Source organism: Oncorhynchus nerka, linkage group LG20, assembly GCF_034236695.1.
Source record: "Oncorhynchus nerka isolate Pitt River linkage group LG20, Oner_Uvic_2.0, whole genome shotgun sequence".
Taxonomy (NCBI): Eukaryota; Metazoa; Chordata; class Actinopteri; order Salmoniformes; family Salmonidae; genus Oncorhynchus; species Oncorhynchus nerka.
Genome location: NC_088415.1, coordinates 32,478,707 through 32,502,673, shown reverse-complemented (window position 1 = coordinate 32,502,673; position 23,967 = coordinate 32,478,707). Strand labels below are relative to the sequence as shown.

The window sequence follows — 23,967 nt, the reverse complement described above, 5'->3', positions numbered from 1 at the left end:
TCGGAGGATCCCACTATACCTGACTAGAATAGTCCAGGGGAAGAATTCACTGACATGGCTGGGCTGTACTTCATAAGGTATTTTGATTGTCGACACCCATGTGATGCCTACACTATGGCTCCTATCACTGCTGGGTATCAGCAACAATGAAATGGATTGACCAAGTTTCAAACCAATTCAAAAGAGATTTGTATGCAGGTATGCATGAGTTCTCCATTATCATAATCCCTCATTGACAACACAGGAGACTGAACAGGGCTGTAATACAGCAACTATTCATCCAGCTTGAGTTCAAAGGATTGAGACTACTGGTAGATTAAAACTAGTGTGATATTGTGCACTGATCACAATAATTGTTAACTAGACCGATCACCTGAAACAAAGTGATTTCCTAGAAACACATCTACTACAGCTCCTCTGCTGTCATTTCAGTATGACGTGGAAACGGGAATCCTAGAGACATTAAAGAAACACTCCAAGGCATTAACTCAACATCAAAGGAAAATAAAAAGACTATAAAAGGGCTGTGGTCAAAACTATTGTGCTGCTGGATGTAAATGAGCTGTTTACTTCTGTTCTACCACACGGTGTGCATCATTAGCTTGCTAAATATAGTCTGCCACTGTCTGTACATCTAGAATCTCATTCAATCTATGCACAACATTAGGACATGGAAATGAATACAGATCTAAAAAGGCTATCTGCAATATTTTCTTATAACATCTTCTCTTGATTATCCTTTGTATAAAAATGTCTGACAATTCGCAGCCATTGGGCCTCAGAATATTTTCAGAGGCGATTTCATGGGGATCAATCTCTTTATATGATAGAGAGAGGGGTTTGGAGAGCGCTTTGCCTCTTAATTACTTACACTCATGTGTAGCCGCTGATAATTAATTAATCTATGACTGCATTGTGTTATTCTTCAGAACCAATTTTCGCATCCGTTTTTCAATTACAGCAAAGGAGGATCCACTCTAGGTCTAATTACTGTCACATGCTATATGACAAATCCTATGGTCATGTGGAAATCATATGCCCTCAAAACAATAGCAATTTAATACGCATTCTAAAATGTCACTGCTATATTATGAAAGAGCCACGACTCAAAATGTTGCAAAAGTGCTAAATAGTGCTTACACTACTATATAATTGGTTGTCACTCAAAATAATATATAAAAACACAAATGTTGTAAGGACACATCTTAGTCAATAAATTATGCTATGCATTAGGAACATGTCTAGGCATATGAAAAGGATTATTATAGTCCAAGGGTACGTTACTAGCGGTAGTCCACTGTTCTATAACCTAGATGTCCTCCTGCCTCAGCATACAATTACTCTAAGCATTAAAAGCGGGACACAGCAGTGTAACCATACTTCATGGCTGGCTGGCTTGGCTGTGACTAGTGGGAGGTTCATCAGTGGGAGCACCAGGGGGAGAAGCTTTAGCAGGCCCTGTTATCTCAGGCTATTCTGCAGGTCTCAGGTTAATTCATTCTGTCCCCCAGATGAAGGAGACAGACAAAGGAAGCCAATTTGTTCACCTTGGGTGGGCTGTCAGGACGTATGAAATATAATTAGAGAGAGAGATGTTTTCCTGTTGGTTGACCACCTCATCAAAAGGGGGAGGGGAGGGAGGCTGATAAGCATTTTCTTATTTCACAACGCAAGTATGGTTTCTGAGAAGAAAATCAAACAAATTAGTCAATGCTATATTGATAACAAATCGACAGACTAAAAAGCCATGAAACAAACCTGATTCGATCTCCTGCCATGGCAAATTGTGTTTTGGGTACTCAGTGGGACAGTTGTAAGCTTTTGCAGATTTTGCTGAGGAAACATCTACTGTAATGTAACTTCAGACAAACAATAATATCTTGTTTCCAATGGAAATTTGGAGTTTATAGAGAAATTAGTAAACCTTCATGTTCTTTGTCTACTGTCCCAGCTTTCCTCATCTTTTTAGGAGTCTTCATGAACAGGGGGAAGATGGTCCTCAGGCCTAGGATGTCCACAAACTTGTGGCAGTCATCAGAACCCTCTGGGCCAATCATGCCGTGGTCTAAGACCTTCAGGGCGCTGGTCCGTGACATTTTCTTTTCCCTGGGAAGTGTACAAAAAAACAAAAAAAACATTTCAGAAGGGCTCAACCATCTCTGGCACAACAGCTAGCTCACAGCATGTTCATGATGGACTTTTGCCAGGCACACAGACTTAGTGACCTAGCAACATGGAGTCCCTCTCCATTATCTAAATCTATTGGCAGTCCTTTAAAGATAACTCCTCATAACACAACTTTTCTGCAGCTTATGGAGGTAGTAATCTTTTTTGACAAAGTTAAAAGGGTTTTAAGAATGCAGAGGCAATTATAAAGATGCCTTCAACCGTGTTCCTAAGCTCATATTGCAAACCCCTTGATAAAGACTAACCTCTACAAAAATAGAGAAAAGTATTAAAGCAGAGGTGCAGAACTTATGATTCTGTGAATCTCAAGGGAAGTGAAAAGAGAGTTACACGTTCCTCCCTAGATAACCCATTCGGAAAGCTTTCTCCTGGGGATAATATAAAAGTGAGTTTTGCATTGCTATAATTATACTGAACAAAAATATGAATGCAACATGCAAAGTGTTGGTCCCATGTTTAATGAACTGAAATAAATGATCACACAACAAGCTTTTTTTCTTCTTTTTTTTTTTTTTTACTTCCCTGTTAGTGACCATTTCTCCTTTGCCAAGATAATCCATCCACCTGACAGGTGTGGCATATCAAGAAGATTATTAAACAGCATGATCATTACACAGGTGCACCCTGTGCTGGGGACATAAAACGCCACTGTAAAATGTACAGTTTTGTCACACAATGCCACAGATGTCTCAAGTTTTGAAGGAGCGAAAATCACGAGGCCCATGTTTATTAAGGTATCTGTGACCAACAGATGCACATCTGTATTCCCAGTCACGTGAAATCCATAAATCCATGTTCCGCTTATACTTTTGTTCAGTATAGACGTCGATGTGTGTGTAAATCCAGCTGTCTGCTAGGCGTCGGCATGATGATTAGAGCTTGGGCATGGAGGGTTTCATAAATGCGTCTATTTATTGCTCTTTAAGGTCAATGTCGTGGTGCTCCAGCGCCGTGTCGACTGATTGACTGGACTGGCAGCTGAGCAGAGTCAGAGACGTGTTTTGTGAAAAAAGACACTCAACCCTGTCAATGTACATACAGTGCATTTGGAAAGTATTCAGACCCCTTCACTTATCCCACAGTTTGTTACGTTACAGCCTTATTCTAAAATTGATTAAATACATGTTTTTCCTCATCAATTTACACAATTTACACACAATACCCCCCCCCCCCTTGGGTTGTGCCATGGCGGAGATCTTTGTGGGCTATACTCAGCCCTGTCTCAGGATGGTAAGTTGGTGGTTGAAGATATCCCCCTAGTGGTGTGGGGGCTGTGCTTTGGCAAAGTGGGTGGGGTTATTTCCTTCCTGTTTGGCCCTGTCCGGGGGTGTCCTCGGATGGGGCCACAGTGTCTCCTGACCCCTCCTGTCTCAGCCTCCAGTATTTATGCTGCAGTAGTTTATGTGTCGGGGGGCTAGGGTCAGTTTGTTATATCTGGAGTACTTCTCCTGTCCTATTCGGTGTCCTGTGTGAATCTAAGTGTGCGTTCTCTAATTCTCTCCTTCTCTCTTTCTTTCTCTCTCTCGGAGGACCTGAGCCCTAGGACCATGCCCCAGGACTACCTGACATGATGACTCCTTGCTGTCCCCAGTCCATCTGACCGTGCTGCTGCTCCAGTTTCAACTGTTCTGCCTTATTATTATTATTATTATTATTATTATACGACCATGCTGGTCATTTATGAACATTTGAACATCTTGGCCATGTTCTGTTATAATCTCCACCCGGCACAGAAGAGGACTGGCCACCCCACATAGCCTGGTTCCTATCTAGGTTTCTTCCTAGGTTTTGGCCTTTCTAGGGAGTTTTTCCTAGCCACCGTGCTTCTACACCTGCATTGCTTGCTGTTTGGGGTTTTAGGCTGGGTTTCTGTACAGCACTTTGAGATATCAGCTGATGTAAGAAGGGCTATATAAATAAATTTGATTTGATATTCAAAATAAACATAAATACCTTATTTACATAAGTATACAGACCCTTTGCTACGAGACTGGAAATTGAGCTCAAGTACATCCTGTTTCCATTATTCATCCTTGAGATGTTTTTACAACTTGATTGATTCAATTGATTTAACATGATTTGGAAAGGCACACACCTGTCTAGATAAGGTCCCACAGATGACTGTGCATGTCAGAGCAAAAACCAAGCCATGAGGTTGAAGGAATTGTCTGTGGAGCTCCAAGACAGGATTGTGTCGAGGCACAGATCAAGATTGAACTCTTTGGCCTGAATGCCAAGTGTCACATCTGGAGGAAACCTGGCACCATCCCTACAGTGAAGCATGGTGGTGGCAACATCATGCTGTGGGGGTGTTTTCAGTGGCAGAAATAATAGTCAGGATTGAGTAAAAGATGAACAGAGCAAAGTACAGAGTGATCCTTGATGAAAATCTGCTCCAGAGCGCTCAGGACCTTGGAAGGTGAACCTTCGCCCTAGTCTAACAGGACAATGACCCTAAGCACACAGCCAAGACAATGCAGGAGTGGCTTCGGGGCAAGTCTCTAAATGTCATTGAGTGGGCCAGCCAGAGCCCAGACTTGAACCCAGTCGAACATCTCTGGAGAGACCTGAAAATATCTGAGCAGCGACACTCCCCATCCAACCTGACAGAGCTTGTGAACATCTGCAGAGAAGGATGGGAGAAACTCCCCAAATAAAGGTGTGCCAAGCTTGTAGCGTCATACCCAAGAAGACTCAAGGCTTTACTTTCAACAAAGTAAAGGGTCTGAATACATGTGTAAATGTGATATTGTCATTTATTTTTAATACATTAGCAATCATTTCTAAAAACCTGGTTTTCGCTTTGTCATTATGTGGTAGTGTGTGTAGATTGATGAGGAAAAACATTTAATTTAAATCAGTTTTAAAATAAGGCTGTAACGTAACAAAAATGTGGATAAAGTGAAGAGAACTGAATACTTTCCGAATGCACTGTAAATCCCTACTTAGATATCAGATCACCAGTGACCAGTGTGAATTGAAAGGAGGGTTTAAAAAAGGCCTAGATCCAAGCCAAGTACCTCCTTTGAGGAGGTTTCTACAACAGACAATAATAGTAATAATACAATTATGTTGCATTTTACTTTATGGGTTGGTTATGTATTAATCCATTGGTTTCTACAACAGACAATAATAGTAATAATACAATTATGCTCTCTATACATTACAAACCAAAGTCTGGAAATCTGACTGTCATTCCAATTAATATAATATCCATTGATCTTCAAAAACAGGACTTGGAAATAAGGATTTATAATAAGGATTTATTAGCCTACTCTGTTTATGATTTTGTTGTCATGGAGGATTGGGCTCATTGTTTCGAGTTGAAAAATAAATGCTGCTCTCATGAAAGTAGTGCTTTGAGCACTACCGAAAAGTCCCTTTTGCATGTGAGAAATTAATGACATATGCTGCATTTGCTATAGGCCTATTGTTTACGCTTTTGTTGGTGACACTGATATCGTGATCATTTGCAGCTGTTTAAGTCAATCAAAAGTGTGTGAGTTTGAGCATATGTCCATTAGGCTTATAGAATAATTTTTTGAATTAGCACAAATTTGATTGAGCAACAAAAGACCCACTCGTGGTCTTCTTAAATTTAACTTGTCTTTGACTGTATGGAGCACAATACCACAGAGGAGTTTAGAAGGGAGGAACTCTGATTTGAATGTCATTGAGCAAACAGAAAGTTGAAAAAAAATAATTAAAAAATCACAAACATCCTTTCTGAATTTGAAAGTAGTCATCTAGTTTTCAAAAGTACAATATAATTGCCCTCGGAACTAAGGACACACTGAAATCCTTGCAACCGGCATCGCCAACAAGGTGGAGAGACTTGCAAAGCAGAAGATCTGTCTAGCATCAAGTTACATTTCAAAATCTTATTAATTTGCATTAGACAGCATTATACTGGAGACCTTGAATATATCAAATATTATAATACATAGCCAAAAGAATCCTGCACATAAGGCTAATCTAACTGAGGTTGTGTTCATGTGAGGATGAAGTGGGTATGGCTAGATCACTACTGTAAAGAACACACCGTTCTTATGAGCTGCTGAAACTTCAACAGTGTGATGTAAGGTGTGTGTGAGAGAGAATGATGAATCAGAGAGAGAAGGAGGAGCAGTAGAAAGTGTGAACAGACAGGTTGGTAAAATCCCTAGGAGTCTTACAGAGAGCTGCTGCAGTAAAACGTCAATCCCATCCAGCTCCCCCAAGAGCTCCCTGGTGCCTGGAGGTAGGTAGGTAGGTGTAGAGAGAGCATGAGAGAGAGAGAGAGAGAGAAACTTAAAATATTGTGGACATAAACATTGACAAACATAGTTAGAGCGGGACGGTGGGAGACGGTGAATCGATCGAGGCAGCACAACCAACCCAGGCAGCTAAACTCACTCAGAGGGGGAGACCGAGAAGAAAATTAGATAGGACAGAATATCAATGTGGCCCAGTGCATTATTGTTCTGGACATAGTGCCTGGCTGTCATCTAGCAGCACTACAAGGCCTTCTGGACCTAGCCACTCAGAAACGAACAAAAGTATACTTTAACCAGTCATGTTACTCTACAATTTTGGTCCAGACAGAGTAATCACACCAACCACCTCTGTGGCAATGTTTATTTGACAATAACACATTCGACTAGAGCAGTTTTCATCACGTTGTACAGCAAGTAGAGGAGAAAGGGCTGTAAATTTACTGTCATTGTTTTGAAGCAAGATAGCCAAGATTTCACTGCAGTACAGCTTGTTAGCATCGAATGGAATCTTTGCCTGAAAGAGAGAAAGGGGGGTGAATGCCAAAATCAGTGACAGCATGAGCAATTGAAAGCCTATATGCTGTACTGTAGGTACAGGTCTAGAACAGACATTTTCAATGAGACATACCCAACCAGCCTGCAAAAACCTCTACTTAAAGCATCAATAAAACATGGATTGTGTCATTTTCAGTCATATCCTCACCTTTATTCTCTTTAGCAACCACTGCATGAGTCCTTGCTGAGCTGCTTCTGTGCACAGGCCAGGCCTGAACTCTGCCATGTTCTCAATGATGGCTGATGGGAGAAGAGAGGCGAATGAGACTTTCAGATTATGACAGCACCTCGCTGAGAAGTATAGAGGTCTCAGATTCCTTTGCTAATACTTGCATTATAAAGCCGTCTGAGACACCTTATTCCTCAATCAGCCAGGAGAAGGTCGGCAAAACCCCAGAGAGAGAGACGACAAAAGGACAAGGAGAGGAAGCAATATAGGCCTGCTGGAGAAGAGGGAAGCCTTTATCACTAATTCCAGCTGAGCAGACAGCAGACACCATCCTGGAGGACATGAGCCTCTGAGCCCCAACCACGAAGCAAACAAAAGGCTTATTCAAGCCTGGAGAACTGCCTTGATAAGACGCCATCAAAACACTAGGAGCACTGAGCCCAAATGTAATGATTAAATAATCGGAACGTGTTTATTCTATGTGAATTGAGTGGAGGGCATCCCACTGATTCACAAACCGTTAGGACATGATATGACAAACAGATTTTTAGACTATGGGCTAAAACTGCTCCACGCCAGCATTTACAAACATTTAAATAATCCCCGTATTTTGTCCAATCATTCTGCAGTGGGTCTTACCTAATGTGTTGTAGACTCCATCTGCCTCCTCCTTCACCTGCTCATCCAGCCTCTCCATGTTCTGCACCAGAAGGGCCACAACCTGTCCCTCCAGCTACAGTTAAAGAAGAAGACAGGCTGTTTATCACAGCATTATGGAATACTGTGTGGTTGAGTGACAACAATAAAGGCTCAGGCCTAATTTCCGTTGCTAACTTATAAGTCATAAGACCAGAGTGATTTGACCTTTGCCTCCTTGGTCTTTCTAAATGTCAGCCGACATTATGATGGGGTACTCAACCTTTTCCAGAAAACCGCCAATAACTTTGCTGCTGTCAAAGTGAGTGCAAAGGGAGGGCTAAGGCTTCCGCATGCTTCATTTGGAAACGAACGAGTGTGCTCGCATACTCTCATAAAATACCTTAGCTAGAAAGACCATAAAAGTCTCTCCCAAGCCTGTACGGGAGTTGTAGCAATGAGACAAGATAGTAATTACTAACAATTGGATACCACGAAATTGGGGAGAAAAGGGGGGGGTCAAATGTATTATTTAAAAAATAGTCAGAATTAATCCAAGACAACTCAAGAAATCTGTCATTAATTTTGCAGTTTTTGCAGAGATCTTAGTCACACAATTTTTATCTAAGATGTTCGGTGCAGTATTTCTTGAATGAAAAAATATGCATGAAAACGAATCATCTATCGTTGAATGACAACACTTTATTGAAGGATCCCTACTGTTGACCAATGACCGACGAAGGGGCGTAGACTTCAGCTCTGAAATTTGGCTCGCCTCAAGATTTTTCTTTGGAACGAACAGCCGGAAAAAAACTTGCCGAAGACCAGAACTAACACAAACGTCACAAAGTGTTGTCATAATATATGCACAAGTTGTTTTGGATGGGAAGCATGCGGACGCCTTAAGACCGACCATTTTCACTAAAGCAATGGACATTAGCTGGGATTGAATCTGCTTTTAATCTATTGAGTATATCATCCGCATCAATATGGTTGTAGGGGGGATGAGAAATAACACAAAATGGCTGCTAGCCATGACTAGATTGTATACAAACAAAATGGACTCACCAAAGAGTCTATGAGTACTTCCGCGCCCTCCTCACTTTCATGAAGTGTGTCGATGTCCGTCAGCTCTTGTAACAAATCAACCACTGCAATGGCAATATGTAGGAGAGGCTAAGGATTTTTACCGCGGTATTAATATGTTAGATTTTTTCTATGTTCAGTTTTGAATCATTAGTAGCCTTATTCAAGGTAAAATGCATAGAATAGCATTAGTCAATGGTTTAACAAGTGCAGGTAAATTAACTGAACTTAACAGTGAATGATGCCCAGTAAGCCATCTTTGAAGGAAAGGATATCTGTGTTCTCGTGGCTGAGTAAGCCCAGCAGGGAATGGACAGCATTGAGCTCCACCAAGAGGTGGTAGAGATCAGGCATGGTGGCGATGACATGCATCTCCTGGATGATGTCATTCAGATCCAGCTCTGTTTCCATGAACCTGAGCAGAGGCATAATAAAGTATGTCAGAAATGGAAAATAAATCCAGACTTGTTGAATGCAATGTCATGTAATTAAAGACTGGAGCAGATCAATTTACCCTTAAAAAATAATGATACCTTTATAAGACAAAAGCATGAATACTTAATGTATAAACTAGGGCTGGCACGATTACCGTATAAACCGACGGTTATGGATGAAGACTGCCATGAAAATAAAATAACAGTCATACCTGTTTTAACAAGAGTCTTCGGTGCCTAGGGCAACGCCCCCCTCCCTGAAGTCTAGGTTGAAGATGACTACGGGTGCGTTTGTAAATTCACTCTGAAGTGTGAGTGCGCTCAGAGTGCACTCTGCGGGTTCGTATATTCAGAGCGTTGTCAGATTATCTGTGCGCAAATTCAGTGTATTACGCTCTTGGATTATTCAGAGTGCACACTGGACGCTCTGGTCTAGGGGGAAAAGTGTGCAAGCATTCTGACCTAAAGGCAGTCAAGCACCCAATTTAACTGGCTAAAGATGGCTAGCTTGCTAGCTACTGCCAGACACGAATGAGAGAACACACCTCACTGTTATCTAGAGCGTTGGGGATTGTAACTGTGCTGCTAGCAACAACTTATTTCTGTTTTTTTGTCTGACATTTACTGATACCTGTCAAATTCAACGGGTGTTGTGCATTCGTAAATTCATCAGTTATTCTGCACTCTGTCACAAAAACAAGAGTGCTCTGATAGAGTAGTTTGCCAAAGCAAATTTACAAACACACCCAAAGGTTAAGATAAAAGGATTCCAATATCCCACAACTCTTCGCCGCAATGGAACCAGCTATGCTAGTTAGCAACGGCACTGGTATTTCGCAACGGCACGTCACATAAACTTGTTAATATTCTAAAAGTTTCTACATGGAATCCTAACCTGTTATCTTCAATCTAGCCTACAGCAGCAGCCCATGCAGTCAGGAGTGGAGGAGAAAATGTACCTCTTAAAATAAATATATATAAATATACATACAGACATAGTTGAAGTCGGAAGTTTACGTACATACACTTAGGTTGGAGTCATTAAAACTAGTTTTTCAACCACTCAACACATTTCCTGTTGGATGTATTTCAAGGCCTACCTTCAAACTCAGTGCCTCTCTGCTTGACATCATGGGAAAATCTAAAGAAATCATCCAAGACCTCAGAAAAAAAATTGTACACCTCCACAAGTCTTGTTCATCCTTGGGAGCAATTTTCAAACGCCTGAAAGTACCACGTTCATCTGTACAAACAATAGTACGCAAGTATAAACACCATGGGACCACGCAGCAGTCATACCACTCAGGAAGGAGATGCGTTCTGTCTCCTAGAGATGAACGTACTTTGGTGCAAAAAGTGTAAATCAATCCCAGAACAACAGCAAAGGACCTTGTGAAGAAGAGGAAACCGGTACAAAAGTTACTATATCCACAGTAAAATGAGTCCTATATCGGCATAATCTGAAAGGCCGCTCAGCAAGGAAGAAGCCACTTCTCCAAAACCGCCATAAAAAAAGCCAGACTACGGTTTGCAATTGCACATGGACAAAGAGGTGCAATTGAAGCACGGTAGTGGCAGCATCGTGTTGTGGAGGTGCTTTGCTGCTAGAGGGACTGGTGCACTTCACAAAATAAATGGCATCATGAGGTAGGAAAATTATGTGGATATATTGAAGCAACATCTCAAGACATCAGTCAGAAGTTAAAGCTTGGTTGCAAATGGGTCTTCCAAATGGACAATAACCCCAAGCATACTTCCAAAGTTGTGGCAAAATGGCTTAAAGACAACAGAGTCAAGGTATTAGAGGGGCCATCACAAAGCCCTGACCTCAATCCTATAGAAAATGTGTGGGCAGAACTGAAAAGGCGTGTGCGAGCAAGGAGGCCTACAAACCTGACTCCGTTACACCAGCTCTGTCAGGAGGCACGGGACAAAATTCAGCCAATTTATTGTGGGAAGCTTGTGGAAGGTTACCCAAAATGTTTGACCCAAGTTAAACAATTCAAAAGCAATGCTACCAAATACTAATTGAGTGTATGTAAACTTCTGACCCACTGGGAATGTGATGAAAGAAATTAAAGCTGAAATAAATTATTCTCTCTACTATGGAGGTGTGTTAGGTCATTGCCCTGTTGAAAAACAACTGATAGTCCCACTAAGCACAAACCAGATGGGATGGCGTATTGCTGCAGAATGCTGTGATAATCATGCTGGTTAAGTGTGCCTAGAATTCTAAATAAATCACAGACAGGGTCAACAGCAAAGCACACCCACACATCCTCCATGCCTCACGGTGGGAACCACACATGCAGAGATCATCCGTTCACCTACTCTGCGTTTTACAAAGAAATGGGGGTTGGAATTTGGAGTCATCAGACAAAAGGACAGATTTCCACCTGTCTAATCTCCATTGCTCGTGTTTCATAGCCCAATCAAGTCTCTTCTTATTGGTGTCCTTTAGTAGTGGTTTCTTTGCAGCAATTCGACCATGAAGGCCTGATTCACACAGTCTCCTCTGAACAGTTGATGTTGAGATGTGTCTTACTTGAACTCTATGAAGCATTTATTTGCAATCTGTGCAGTTAAAACTTGTTGAGGATAGGGGGCAGTATTTTCACTTTGGATGAATTGCGTGCCCATAGTGAACTGCATCTTACTCTGTCCTAGATTGCTAATATATGCATATTATTATTACTATTGGATAGAAAACACTCTGAAGTTTCTAAAACTTCTCTGTTTGAATTATGTCTGTGAGTATAACAGAACTCATAGGGCAGGCAATCTTCCAAACAAGAAGTGAAATTCTGAAAGTTGGGACAGCTTTGACATCATCGCCCCCTCCTTTCCCAACAAGATATGGATCTGGAAGCACTTCCTACGCCTTCCACTAGATGTCCTCATTCAGTAGAAAGTAGAATGGAGCATTTGCTGTTAACCTTGACCGAATGGGAGGGGAAATAGTCAGTGTCCCGACAGAATGCCATTTTCCTGTGGCGCATTTCTCTGTGGGTGCTATCGCTGTTCAATTTGGCTCCAGCTGAAAACGTATGATCCGGTTGGAACGGTATTGGATATATATGATAATAACATCCTGAAGATTGATTCTCTACTTAGTTTGACCAGTTTATTCGACCTGGAATATATCTTTTTGAAGTTTTCGTGCGAGTTATCTTGGACCAGCAGTCAGTTTTTGGGCACGTGAGCTGAAAGTGATAGCAAATGCAGCTACTTGGACACTAGTTTTGGACATTATGGAACAAAACAACAATTTATTGTGGAACTAGGACTCCTTGCACTGCATTCTGATGAAAGATCATCAAAGGTAAGGGAATATTTATGTTATAATTTCGTATTTCTGTTGACTCCAACATGGCGGAGAAATACTGTTACGTCTGAGCGCTGTCTCAGATTATTGCAATGTTAGGCTTTTTCCGTAACGTTTAAAAAAAATCTGACACAGCGGTTGCATTAAGAACCAGTGTATATTTAATTATATGTAGAACATGCATCTTTAGTCAAAGTTTATGATGAGTATTTCTGTTATCTGGCGTAGCTTTCCATAATTCCTCCGGATATTTTGGAGGAATTTCTGAACATGGCGTCAATGTAAACCGAGATTTGTGGTTATAAAAATGCATATTATCGAACAAAACACAAATGTACTGTGTAACATGTCATATGACTGTCATCTGATGAAGATTTTCAAAAGGTTAGTGATTCATTTTATCTCTAATCCTGCTTTTGTGATTTTATCTTTGGCTGAAAAAAATGGCTGCGTTTTTCCTTTGATTTGGTGGTGGTCTAACATAAATATATGTTGTGTTTTCGCTGTAAAACATTTAAAAAATCTGACATGATGGGTAGTTGAACAAGATGTTTATCTTTCATTTGAGGTATTGGACTTGTTAATGTGTGAAAGTTAAATATTTCTAAAGAATATTTTTGAATTCACTGCGCCACCTTTTTAGTTGAATGGGGGGGGTGGAGTTCCCCTCGGGGAACGCCTTGCCATAACAGGTTTTAACTCTGAAGAACTTGTCATCTGCAGTAGAGGTAACTCTGGGTGTTCCTTTCCTGTAGCGGTCCTAATGAGAGCCAGTTTCATCATAGCGCTTGATGGATTTTGCAACTGCCCATGATGAAACTTTCAAAGTTCTTGACATTTTCTGGATTAACTGACCTTCATTTCTTAAAGTCATTTATCTTTGCTTATTTGAGCTGTTCTTGCCATAATATGGACTTGATATTTGACCAAATAGGGCTCTTCTCCTTCCTACCTTGTCACAACACTACTGATTGGCTCAAACACATTAAGGAAAGAAAATCTAATTTACTTTTAACAAGGCTCGCCTGTTAATTGAAATGCATTCCAGGTGACTACCTCATGAAGCTGGTTGAGAGAATGCCCAGAGTGTGCAAAGCTGTCATCAAGGCAAAGGGTGACTACTTTGAAGAATCTCAAATATAAAGTCATCCAAAGTTCCATGACCGTCACAGCCTTACGTATAAATGTCCCTCATTAACTCACCTCCCCGGGGTGTCTGGGAACTTTATCCTCAGCTCTTGGTTTTTGTAAGACCTTTTTTCAAAGGTCAGGATCATTTTCTTCACCGAACTCTCATCCACTGGTTCACCCTGAAAACAGAGTGCCCTTTTGTGAAAAGTGTAACCAAGACAACAAAAAAGTATTTTAGGAAGAAGATCAGCACATTTAACACCGCATGAGAGAAGATGGCTGATGTTTTAAGTGCTCCTAATCAACTGATTTTACATTTACATTTAAGTCATTTAGCAGACGCTCTTATCCAGAGCGACTTACAAATTGGTGCGTTCACCTTAAGACATCCAGTGGAACAGCCACTTTACAATAGTGCATCTAAATCTTTTAAGGGGGGTGAGAAGGATTACTTTATCCTATCCTAGGTATTCCTGAAAGAGGTGGGGTTATTTTCTGTTAGTTTGTTTGCAACTTATTGGTTTTTACTTATTTTGTACATAATGTTGCTTCTACCGTATCTTACCACCGAAAATAACTTCTGGACAGAAGAACAACGATTACTCATTGCCTGCATCCGTAATGGGTCTGCGACCAAACATCCACCCCTCATCACTGTCAAACGCTCCCTAAAACACTTCTGTGAGCAGGCCTTTCTAATTGACCTGGCCGGGGTATCCTGGAATGACATTGACCTCATCCCGTCAGTAGATGATGCCTGGCTATTCTTTAAAAGTGCCTTCCTCACCATCTTAAATAAGCATGCCCCATTCAAAAAATTTAGCACTAGGAATAGATGTAGTCCCTGGTTCACTCCAGACCTGTCTGCCCTTGACCAGCACAAAAACATCCTGTGGCGTTCTGCATTAGCATCGAATAGCCCCCGTGATATGCAACTTTTCAGGGAAGTTAGGAACAAATATACACAGGCAGTTAGGAAAGCTAAGGCTAGCTTTTTCAAACAGAAATTTGCATCCTGTAGTACAAACTCAAAAAAGTTCTGGGACACTGTAAAGTCCATGGAGAATAAGAGCACCTCCTCCCAGCTGCCCACTGTACTGAGGCTAGGAAACACTCACCACCGATAAATCCACTATAATTGAGAATTTCAATAAGCATTTCTCTACGGCTGGCCATGCTTTCCACCTGGCACCCCTACCCCGGTCAACTGCCCGGCACCCTCTACAGCAACCCGCCAAAGCCCCCACCATTTCTCCTTTACCCAAATCCAGATAGCTGATGTTCTGAAAGAGCTGCAAAATCTGGACCCCAACAAATCAGCCGGGCTAGACAATCTGGACACTCTCTTTCTAAAATTATCTGCCGAAATTGTTGCAGCCCCTATTACTAGCCTGTTCAACCTCTTTCGTATCGTCTGAGATTCCCAAAGATTGGAAAGCTGCCGCGGTCATCCCCCTCTTCAAAGGGGGAGACACTCTAGACCCAAACTGATACAGACCTATATCTATCCTACCCTGCCTTTCTAAGGTCTTCGAAAGCCAAGTCAACAAACAGATAACCAACCATTTTGAATCCCACCGTACCTTCTCCTCTATGCAATCTGGTTTCAGAGCTGGTCATGGGTGCACCTCAGCCACGCTCAAGGTCCTAAACGTCATCATAACCACAATCGATAAGAGACATTACTGTGCAGCAGTATTCATCGACCTGGCCAAGGCCTTCGACTCTGTCAATCACCACATTCTTATCGGCAGACTCGACAGCCTTGGTTTCTCAAATGATTGTCTCACATGGTTTACCAACTACTTCTCTAATAAAGTTCAGTGTGTCAAATCTGTCCGGACCTCTGTCAGTCTCTGTGGGGGTGCCACAGGGTTCAATCCTCGGGCCGACTCTCTTCTCTGTATACATCAATGATGTTGCTCTTGCTGCTGGTGATTCTCTGGTACACTGGTGATTCTCTGGTACACCTCTACGCAGACGACACCATTCTGTATACTTCTGGTGCCTCTTTGTTAACTAACCTCCAGATGAGCTTCAATGCCATACAGCTCTCCAACTGCTCTTAAACGCAAGTAAAACTAAATGCATGCTATTCAACCGATCACTGCCCGCACCTACTCGCCCGTCCAGCATCACGACTCTGGACGGCTCGGACTTAGAATACGTGGACAACTACAAATACCTAGGTGTCTGGTTAGACTGTAAACTCTCCTTCCAGACTCACATCAAACATCTGCAATTCAAAGTTAAATCTATAATCAGCTTCCTATTTCGCAACAAAGCATCCTTCACTCATGCTGCCAAACATACCCTCGTAAAACTGACCATCCTACCGATCCTTGACTTCGGTGATGTCATCTATAGAATAGCCTCCAACACTCTAATCAACAAACTGGATGCAGTCTATCACAGTGCCATCCATGTTGTCACCAAAGCCCCATACACTACCCACCATTGCGACCTGTACGCTCTCGTTGGTTGGCCCTTGCTTCATACTCGTCGCCAAACCCACTGGCTACAGGTTATCTACAAGTATCTGCTAGGTAAAGCCCCTGCCTTATCTCAGCTCACTGGTCACCATAGCAGCACCCACTCGTAGCACGCGTTCCAGCAGGTATATCTCACTGGTCACCCCCAAAGCCAATTCCTCCTTTGGTCGTCTTTTCTTACAGTTCTCTGCTGCCAATGACTGGAACGACCTGCAAAAATCTCTGAAGCTGGAGACTCATATCTCCCTCACTTGCTTTAAGCACCGGCTGTCAGAGCAGCTCACAGATCACTGCACCTGTACGTAGCCCATCTAAACAGCCCATCTAACTACCTACCTCATCCCCCTACAGTATTTATCTTGCTCCTTTGCACCCCAGTATCTCAACTTGCACATTCATCTTCTGCACATCTACCACTCCAGTGTTTAATTGCTATATTGTAATTACTTCGCCACCATGGCCTATTTATTGCCTTACCTCTCTTATCTTACCTCATTTGCACTTACTGTATATAGACGTTTTCTTTTGTTCTACTGTATTATTGACTATGTTTGTTTATTCCATGTGTAACTGTGTTGTTGTATGTGTCAAATTGCTATGCTTTACTTGTTCTCAACTAGCCTACCTGGTTAAATAAAGGTGAAATAATGTAATTATTTATTTTATTTTTTAAATAGTGCTTTACCGGGAACAAGCCCAAATCCCCGTTATTTGCGTGAAGAGAAGACGGAGAAAAAGAGGGCGGGGGCCTGACTTCTGAGAATTTGTAGGCGATCGAATAAACCCCCACTGCCTTCCGTTCTCCTAGCTAATGTGCAATCATTGGAAAATAAAATCGACAACCTACGAGGAAGATTAAACTAACAATGGGACATTAAAAACCATCTTACACGTCATGGAGTCGTGGCTGAACGACAACATCATCAACATACAGCTAGCTGCTTATACGCTCTATCGGCAGGATAGAACAGTGGCGTCTGGTAAGACAAGGGGTGGCGTACCATGTAAATGTGTAAACAGCTGGTGCACAATATCTAAGGAAGTCTTGAGGTTTTGCTCGCCTGAGTTAGAGTATCTCATGATAAGCTGTAGACCACACCATCTGTATTTTTTGTAGCGGTCCATTTACCAGCACAGACGGATGCTGGCACTAAGACCAAACAAATCCCACTATGCCCTCCAACGAACCATCAAACAGGCAAAGCGTCAATACAGGACCAAATCAAATCGTACTACACAGACTCTGACTCTGCTCGTCAGATGTGGCAGGGCTTGCAAGCCATTACAGACTACAAAGGGAAGCACAGGCGAGAGCAGCCCAGTGACACGAGCATACCAGACGGGCTACACTACTTCTACGCTCGCTTCGAGGTAAATTACACTGAAACATGCATGAGAGCACCAGCTGATCCAGAAGACTGTGTGATCACGCTCTCAGTAAGTAAGACCTTTAAACAGGCTCAACATTCACAAGGCTACAGGGCCAGACGGATTTCCAGGACATGTACTGCAAGCATGCGCTGACCAACTAGCAAGTGTCTTCACTGACATGTTCAACTTCTCCCTGTTAGAGTCTGTAATACCAACATGTTTTAAGCAGACTACCATAGTCCCTGTGCCCAAGAACACTAAGGTAACCTGCCTAAACAACTACCGACCAGTAACACTCACTTATGTAGCCAATTTGCAAATGCCCTATGTGAGAATGCCATTCATTGACTACAGCTCAGCGTTCAATACTCAGTGTTCAACACCAAAGCTCATCAATAAGCTAAGGACCCAGGGACTAAACACCTCCCTCGGCAACTGGATCCTGGACTTCCTGACGCGCCGCCCCCAGGCCGTAAGGGTAGGTAACAACACATCCGCAACGCTGATCCTCAACACCGGGGGCCCTTCAGGGGTGCGTGCTTAGTCCCGTCCTGTACTCCCTGTTCACTCGGCACAGCACGGCCAGGCACAACTTCAACACCATCATTAAATTTGCCGATGACAACAGTACTCGGCCTGATCACCGACAGATCTGGCCGTGTGGTGCCAGGATAACAACCTCTCCCTCAACGTGATCAAGACTAAGGAGATGATTGTGGACTACAGGAAAAGGAAGACCGAGCACACCCCCATTCTCATCGACAAGTCTGCAGTGGAGCAGATTGAGAGCTTCAAGTTCCTTGGTGTCCACATCACCAACAAACTAACATGGTCCAAGCACACCAAGACAGTCGTGAAGAGGACACGACAAAACGTATTCCCCCTCAGGAGACTGAAAAGATTTGGCATGTATCCTCAGATCCTCATAAGGTTATATAGCTGCACCATCGAGAGCATTCTGACTGGTTGCATCCCTGCCTGGTATGGCAACGCTCGGCCTCCAATCACAAGTCACTACAGAGGGTAGTGCGTACAGCCCAGTACATCACTGTGGCCAAGCTTCCTGACATCCAGGACCACTATACCAGGCGGTGTCAGAGGAAGGCCCTAAAAATGATCCATCCACCCTAGTCGTAGACTCTCATAGACTGTTCTCTCTGCTACAGCACGGCAAGCAAGCGGTACCGGAGCGCCAAGTCTAGGTCCAAGAGGCTTCTACCCCCAAGCCATAAGACTCCTGAACATCTAATCAAGTGGCTACCCAGAATATTTGCATTGCTGCCCCCTCTTTTACACCATTGTTACTCTGTTATTATCGATGCATAGTCGCTTTAATAACTCTACCTACATGTACATATTACCTCAATTACCTCCACTTACTGGTGCCCCTGCACATTGACTCGTTACCGGTACCCCCTGTATATTGTCTTGCTATTGTTATTTTACTGCTGCTCTTTAATTACTTGTTCCTCTTATTTCTTATTCTTATTTTTTAAACTGCATTGTTAGTTAAGGGCTTGTAAGCATTTCACCTGTTGTATTCGGTGCATATGACAATTTGATTTGATTGATTTTATGTCAGTAAAACTTTGCCGACCTCTTGGTCGTCTGCGTCCTCATCATCATCCATGAGTTTCTCCAGTATCCTCTTCCTGTCACTACTCGGGTCATCACAGTCACTCTTCAGGCGTCTGGCCAGGTCTCTGCCAACCTTCTTGCTTCTGGGGTCATCACCATCATCATCATCATCATCATCCCGCAGACGCTTTGCCCCCCTGTCAGGCTACAATGAAGATCACACCATCAACACCATGTTGAGCAGGTACATCAAAACAGGGATGTCAAGTCATAAGGACTTGCAATGTATCCAAGCAAACAGTTAATAATGTAGCAAATGCATTCATCTTTACATGCAATAGCACTTGATTTTCTGATACACACTATGGCCAAAAGTATGTGGACAAATTCAAATCTGTGTATTCCACACCCATTGCTGACAGGTGTATAAAATTGAGCACACAACCATGCAATCTCCACAGAAACACATTGGCCTTACTGAAGAGCTCAGTGACTTTCAATGTGGTACCGTCATTGGATGCCACCTTTCAAACAACGGCTCTGTCGAGAAGTGGTTAGCCACACAAGCTCACAGAACAGAACTGCCGAATTCGAGGGGTGGCCAATTAATCAGGGCCGATTTCAAGTTTTCATAACAATCGGAAATCAGTATTCTTGGACGCCGATTTGCCGATTTTTTATTATTTTTTCACACCTTTATTTAATCTTTATTTAACTAGGCAAGTCAGTTAAGAACACATTCTTCTTTTCAATGACGGCCTAGGAACCGTGGGTTAACTGCCTTGTTCAGGGGCAGAAGGACAGATTTTCACCTTGTCAGCTGGGGGGATCCAATCTTGCAACCTTACAGTTAACTAGTCCAACGCACTAACCACCTGCCTCTCTCTCGTTGCATTCCACAAGGAGACTGTTACGCAAATGCAGTAAACCAAGGTAAATTGCTAGCTAGCATTAAATTGATCTTATAAAAAACAATCAATCATAATCACTAGTTAACTACACATGGTTGACGATAATACTAGATTATCTTGCGTGTCCTGCGTTGCATATAGTCTGAGCATACAAGTATCCGACTGAGCGGTGGTAGGCAGAAGCAGGTGCGTAAACATTCATTCAAACAGCACTTTTGTGCGTTTTGCCAGCAGCTCTTCGTTGTGCGGCAAGCATTGCGCTGTTTATGACTTCAAGCCTATCAACTCCCGAGATGAGGCTCGTGTAACCGAAGTGAAATGGCTAGCTAGTTAGCGCGCGCTAATTGTCATTTTGTTGCTGGTTCGAGCCCAGGGAGGAGCGAGGAGAGGGACGGAAGCTATACTGTTACACTGGCAATACTAAAGTGCCTATAAGAACATCCAATATTCAAAGGTTAACAAAATACAAATGGTATAGAGGGACATAGTCCTATAATAACTACAACCTAAAACTTCTTACCTGGGAATATTGAAGACTCATGTTAAAAAGAACCACCAGCTTTCATATGTTCTCATGTTCTGAGCAAGGAACTGAAACATTAGCTTTCTTACATGGAACATATTGCACTTTTACTTTCTTCTCCAACACTTTGTTTTTGCATTATTTAAACATGTTTCATTATTTACTTGAGGCTAAATTGATTTTATTGATGTATTATATTAAGTTAAAATAAGTGTTCATTGAGTATTGGTGTAATTGTCATTATTACAAATTTAAAATAAAATAAATATTTATTTTTTTATTTATTTATTATTATATATATATTTTTTAATCGGCATCGGCTTTTATGGTCCTCCAATAATCGGTATCTGCGTTGAAAAATCATAATCGGTCGACCTCTATTCTAAAGCATGTAAAAATCTTCTGTCCTCGGTTGCAACACTCACTACCGAGTTCCAAACTGCCCCTGGAAGCAACGTCAGCACAAGAACTGTATGTCGGGGTGTCACAAAATGGGTTTCCGTGGCCGATTAGCTGCACACGAGCCTAAGATCACCACGTGCAATGCCAAACTTGTCACCATTGGAAACAAGTTTTCTGGAGTGATGAATCACGCTTCACCATCTGGCAGTCCGACAGATGAATCTGGGTTTGGCGGATTCCAGGAAAACACTACAGTGCCTTGCAAAAGTATTCACCCCCTTGGCAGGTTTCCTATTTTGTTGCACTACAACCTGTAATTTAAATGGATTTTTATATGGATTTCATGTAATGGACAGATACAAAATAGTCCAAATTGAAATGGAAAAAAAATGCCAAGGTGGGGTGAATACTTTCGCAAGCCACTGTACCTGCCCCAAAGCATAGTGCCAACTGTAAAGTTTTGGTGAAGGAGGAATATTGATCTGGGGCTGCTTGTTCATAATTTAGGCCCCTTAGTTCCAGTGAAGGGAAATCTTAACTCTAAGGCACACAATGACATTCTAGATGATTCTGTGCTTACAACTTTGTGGCAACAGTTTGGGGGAATTCCCTTTCCTGTTTCAGCATGACAATGCCCCAATGCACAAATCGAGGTACAAGCAGAAATGGATTGTTGAGATCAGTGTGGAAGAACTTGACTGGCATGTGCAGAGCCCCGACCTCAACCCTATACAACACCATATTAATGCCCACGTTTGGTCATGTAGTGTGCTCAAGAAATTACATTCCTCGAAAGCAACATTACTTTAGCTAACAAGGCTGAGCCACAGATAGAAAAAATAAAAAATAGCAAATATCTTCAGCTGAGCTAAATTAGGCAAGCGTTTGTATCACAAGATAGCTTAGCTAGATACTGTAGTTAGTTAGCTACAGTAACTTGTTAACTGTATGTGCTAACGTTTTTTAGGCTAACTGGAAATCAGATAGCCAACTTCTTAAATTTGTCACAACGTTAACTAGCTAAGCGAACTTGGTTTATTCGCTAAATACCAATCATTTTAGCCAGTAACGTTAGCTAACAACGTAACTATAGGGCTAGAGTCAAATACGCTGTTTACAGCACCCTTATTTTGCTAGCTAACTAACGTTACCGGTAAGTTAGCTAGCTAGGATATGAGGATATGTCTAACCAGCTAATTACCTGATAATTCAGTAGCTCGCCTACGTCCATGACGAAATGTTAAGTTTCGGGCAAACGTTACAGTTACCAACAATGAATAGTGGCTATGTCAGCCTCGCAATGTCCCGCTACAAACTTAAAACAGCAAATGTTACCGTAAAGCACTTCGTTGTCGTGATATTCTGAAGAGGGTACTTTTTTTTTCCTTTTTTTTTTTAAGAGGAGACTTGCTTTGAGGAACTGATGGGGACTTGACATTCCAAGGACCTTAGCTGTAGGTCCCCATAAATTAAGAGGTAACACGTTTTCCTGTTTACTTTACAAGTTGCACAGATACTATAGAGTGAGATTGAATTTACATTTATTGTTATACGATAATTATGCAGGTGGTAACTTTTACAGGACTTCTTTATTTTATTTTCAGGATTTGCAGCATTGTAATTGCATAATCATAATACTGTCATTAATTCAAAAATAATTACAGAGCAACTATGGCATGATGCAACACATGCATACACACAGTCACACACAAATACACTCTATACAGCCTTGTAGGTCCTCTAACAGAGTGTCTGTAAAATGAAAATAAAAGAGAAATAAAGATTCAGCGCAAGGCTGCATGTGAGACAAGCAGAAAACCACCTTTTCAATCTGCATCATTCGGGATTTATGAGTGTTGTCTGGCAGGGGCCTCCATGTTGTCACTCTTCACTGTGACCAGCGATCTGTGACAGTAGTGCAATAGCAACAATATCCAAACAGGAGGCCATTGTAAACCAGTCAAGCTTGCGATGCTAGCAACACAAGGGAAAAGAGAGGAGACGGGCAGTAAAATTCTAAGTTATAAAACACAAGCACTTTGGCAAGGCAAAATACTCACACTTCATGACGCTGTTACAATTGATGGAAAATATGGTTGTTCTTTCCAATCCAGTGAAGATGACCCTACTGTATAAAAGCCAAGCAGGGTGTTGATAAACAGGTGTTGATAAACAAAGAAGGAGAAAAGTGTGAGTGGCTATGGTCAACGGTCAGCAGTGTCTCCAAAACCCCCTGCTATGTAGGTAATTAAAATCTGTCTTACATCACACTACACATGCTGTGTTTGAGATGGTAAATATACCATAAAGGCTCCAAGAAACGCTGCTGGAGGTGACATCTCTCATAACCTTGGCGGCCGTGAATGATGAGCAGTGTGTGGTAATGCTAAATTTAATGTAGGCTTTTTCCATTTCAAGGAGTCCACAATTGTTATTTTAATGTTCTCCGTGGCTATATTACTTTGTCCTGTCTGGGTGTTTTGCTTGGTTGAAACTTTCCTGCGAAGACATAAGAGAACATTGTTACTGTTATTATGAAGACTTAAAGTCAGAGAAAGAACCCATGATTAATGGTACTGCATTACAAACCAGGCCCAAGGCACTTGGCCCTGGAAACCATTGGAACATCTATTAAACCTGTAAAATTAATGTTTGGCTGAAAATAATTACCCAGAGACTTAATTACCAACGATTTTTATGGCCCTCTGGTTGTTGTAGTTTTTCTATTACCTCCCTCCTAAAGCAATAAAACAAGGCCAGCTGTGGTGCTATTAAAAACTCTCTATCCTCCTCCAGACTTAAAACTTGATTAACTGCAGTCAAAACCTTGTTTAATCCTTAATACACAGATACAACATCAACTATTGTTTTAAAGACGTTAACCTGTTCCTTAACACAAAGATGGTCAAGG

General features: G+C 41.9%; 1 protein-coding gene across 3 annotated transcripts in view; it reads right to left on the bottom strand.

Moving 5' to 3' along the window:
* LOC115102292 (beta-catenin-like protein 1) overlaps nucleotides 1-22,391 on the bottom strand; it is a 43,360-nt gene extending 20,969 nt beyond the window's left edge. The window contains exons 1-9 of one of the 3 annotated variants that reach the window (XM_029622092.2): nucleotides 22,258-22,391; nucleotides 19,240-19,425; nucleotides 13,852-13,958; nucleotides 9,165-9,304; nucleotides 8,872-8,969; nucleotides 7,807-7,900; nucleotides 7,147-7,238; nucleotides 6,363-6,421; nucleotides 1,925-2,106 (exon numbers count right to left, since the gene is read on the bottom strand). In XM_029622092.2, coding sequence (XP_029477952.2) covers nucleotides 1,925-2,106; nucleotides 6,363-6,421; nucleotides 7,147-7,238; nucleotides 7,807-7,900; nucleotides 8,872-8,969; nucleotides 9,165-9,304; nucleotides 13,852-13,958; nucleotides 19,240-19,425; nucleotides 22,258-22,287 — 988 coding nt within the window. In that variant the 5' untranslated portion in view covers nucleotides 22,288-22,391. The remainder of the gene's footprint in view (nucleotides 1-1,924; nucleotides 2,107-6,362; nucleotides 6,422-7,146; nucleotides 7,239-7,806; nucleotides 7,901-8,871; nucleotides 8,970-9,164; nucleotides 9,305-13,851; nucleotides 13,959-19,239; nucleotides 19,426-22,257) is intronic. The other 2 variants (XM_065005416.1, XM_065005415.1) reach the window with 2 other exon arrangements.
* Nucleotides 22,392-23,967: the final 1,576 nt, after the last annotated feature.